The sequence below is a fragment of the Echinops telfairi genome, unplaced genomic scaffold (assembly GCF_000313985.2).
Source record: "Echinops telfairi isolate 266 unplaced genomic scaffold, ASM31398v2 ScPeMD7_25;HRSCAF=90, whole genome shotgun sequence".
Taxonomy (NCBI): Eukaryota; Metazoa; Chordata; class Mammalia; order Afrosoricida; family Tenrecidae; genus Echinops; species Echinops telfairi.
The window spans coordinates 31,989-34,515 of NW_022103922.1; the positions used below are offsets into that span (position 1 = coordinate 31,989).

Genomic DNA, 2,527 nt, shown 5'->3' on the forward strand with positions numbered 1-2,527 from the left:
TCTGCAGGAGGAGGCAGCCCTGTCTTTCTCCCCTGGGTTGGAGCTGCTGCCCTTGTAGTTAGTGGCCCTCCACCAACTGCTGCCAGCTGCCCCCAGGCTCCTCCCAAAAGGGCCCCTGGAGGGCGGGGACCCAAGAGCAAAATGCCGGGCGTTCCCGATCAGTAATAAGTACAGGTACAAGTGGCTTAAATGATTAGAAGAGTGGACTGAAAACAAAAACAGATCCCATGATCCCTTTTATCTGCTGATTCCAAGAGACCCACTCACTATCCAAAGCCACAAATAAGCGGAAAGCGAGTGGTCGGTCGGGTCACAAAGACCAGCTTTCCCTGTGTGTCCTCGCTGGTTAGCCAGCCTAAGTGGATAGACTTGCAGGGGACATACAGGTTGGGGCAAGATGAGTTCTGGGAACCAAGGCCTAAAAATTGTCACTGGGTTCATGGGTCTTCCCCAAATCTTTTGGGGCATGAAGCTAGACGTTAACAGATGAAGACATGAAACTAAAGTAACAGCCAAAACCCAGAGAATCCACGCTGCTGGGAAGAGAATGAGTGTAAGCAGTCAATGCACAGAAAGCTCGTCCAGCAGCTGCGCAGGCGGATCTGGTCTAGGCCCAAGCTCATACCTCCCCTGAGGACCACCAGGACCCTGGGGGGTGACTGTGGCAGCAGGTGGGTCCGAGCTGACCTTGGGGTAGCTCATGCATTTGCACAAGGGCACAGAGTGGTGACAGCCTGCCAGGGTCTCTGATGTCAGCACCTGGCCTGTAAGTTCTTCTCTGTCCACTTGCAGCCACAGGAGCTACCAAGCCAAATGCAGAGCTCACCTCCGCACAGCCCGAGCACAGCAGACTGATTCTGCAGGCTGTGCTTTACAGAGGGGCTGTCCGCCCGGTGCCAACGCCGCTCTGGGTGGCTACGGACCACCAGCCCTCCAGTTGAGAGCTCTACCGTCCAGGGATTCCTCAAGGGTGGGTGACTTGGCTCTGTGAGGAAGACCCAGGAGGCAGGGGCACATAATAACCCTCCCCAGGATGTGCCATGGACATCATTGCTCTGCTCAGTGGCGGGGGCAGAGGAAAACTTGGACCCCCCCAATCCCTGCACACAGGTCTCTGAGTCACTGAGGAGCTTCCAGCCAAGGCCTGCAGGCACCTGTGACAACGCAGCAGTGCTTGTTCTGAGGGTCCTCCCAGGCTCCGGTCCCATCAGAGGCCTGTTTACTGCCACCAGGGAGCAAGGGCAACAGAAGTCACCCACCCCATCCCAGCCAGGACTCCCTGTTCCCCTCACCAGGGCAGCCCTGCCTCTCTTCAGAGGCCAGCAAGAGCCCTGCGGAAGGGCAAGCTGAGAATAGAGATGGCAGGCATGGTTCCAATGCCAGCGCTCCCTTTCTATCCCGAGGGGAGGAGCCCTGAGATAGCCAGGCACGCCCCAGGCAGCATACCTGAACAGTAGCATCAGAGCCTGCAGAAAGGTTCGGAAGTTATTGTGTCGGTTGATGTTGGTTTCATCATCCAGGGCGATGTTTCCAAAGACCTGGGGGGTAGACAGAGTGCCTCTGGGTGATGGGGCCCCAGGGTCAGGCCTGTCTGTCCCCCCCACAGAGACCCTCCCTGGCAGACCCGCTTGGTGTGTGCCGAGTGTGAATGTGGAATGAGACACCCTCCGTTTCACCCTCAGCTCAGAGATGGCAGAGGGAGGACAGAGCCTCACCAGCCTCCTCCAAGCCATTGTTTTCAACAGCACCCTTCCGCCACTCGGGTTAAAGCCGGAGGCCGAGCCAGTGCTCACCTCCCAACTGAAATTAACCTCTGGGTCCAGTGAAGAGTCCCAGCCCCTACCGACGGCCACCTGACCAAGGGTGATGACGGAAACTGGTTGGCGGCCACCCGCACCCACCTGCATGCCAATGATGGCGTAGATGAAGAAGCTCCACACCAGAAGAGCCGTCCCAGGGCACGCCCTCTCCCTCTCTGCTGGGAGCGGGCCCCATGGTGAGTGGACCCTACGCATGAGGCGGAGGTCAAAGATGGGTGGTTTTAGCAGAATCTTCCACGAGCAATCGGAAAGGAGGTGAGGAGCCTGCTTACACTTAGTGAACAGGGACCCACATCAGGGGGCCGTGTGTGTGAAGTGCTTTTGTGGAAACCTAAGCTGCTGGGCCCCCTTCTCCAAAAACACACAGAAATGTGATTTTTAAAAAGAGTCACCTGGCATTTTATTTCCAATTAGTTGTTAAAGCACTCATCATTAAAAACCACCCACAACACTGGAAGTTCAGCCCAGAGGGAACATTTTCACATGGCTGTCTAGCCTCTCAAACCTAACAGACCCCAAAAGGAAGGCCCTGGGCCCCCCAAATGTTGCACCTTCCCGGTCCCCTCGTTTCAGTGAATGGCGACTCCATCCACCCAGTTGCTCAGGCAAGAAGCCTGGGTGTTCTCCTTGTCTCCTCCCGCTCTCTCTCCACACCCTACGCATCCAGCCCCGGCTGAGCCCTCCTGTGAGAGGAGGCCTGGGGTTGC

The 2,527-nt window shown here is 56.9% G+C and overlaps 1 protein-coding gene across 1 annotated transcript in view; it reads right to left on the reverse strand.

The window, feature by feature from the left end:
• The window catches only part of CACNA1B (calcium voltage-gated channel subunit alpha1 B), a gene marked incomplete at its 3' end in the record, with an annotated part of 175,264 nt that overhangs the window by 29,575 nt on the left and 143,162 nt on the right, over nt 1-2,527 (reverse strand). The window contains exon 35 of the mRNA XM_045289335.1: nt 1,447-1,538. Coding sequence (XP_045145270.1) covers nt 1,447-1,538 — 92 coding nt within the window. The remainder of the gene's footprint in view (nt 1-1,446; nt 1,539-2,527) is intronic.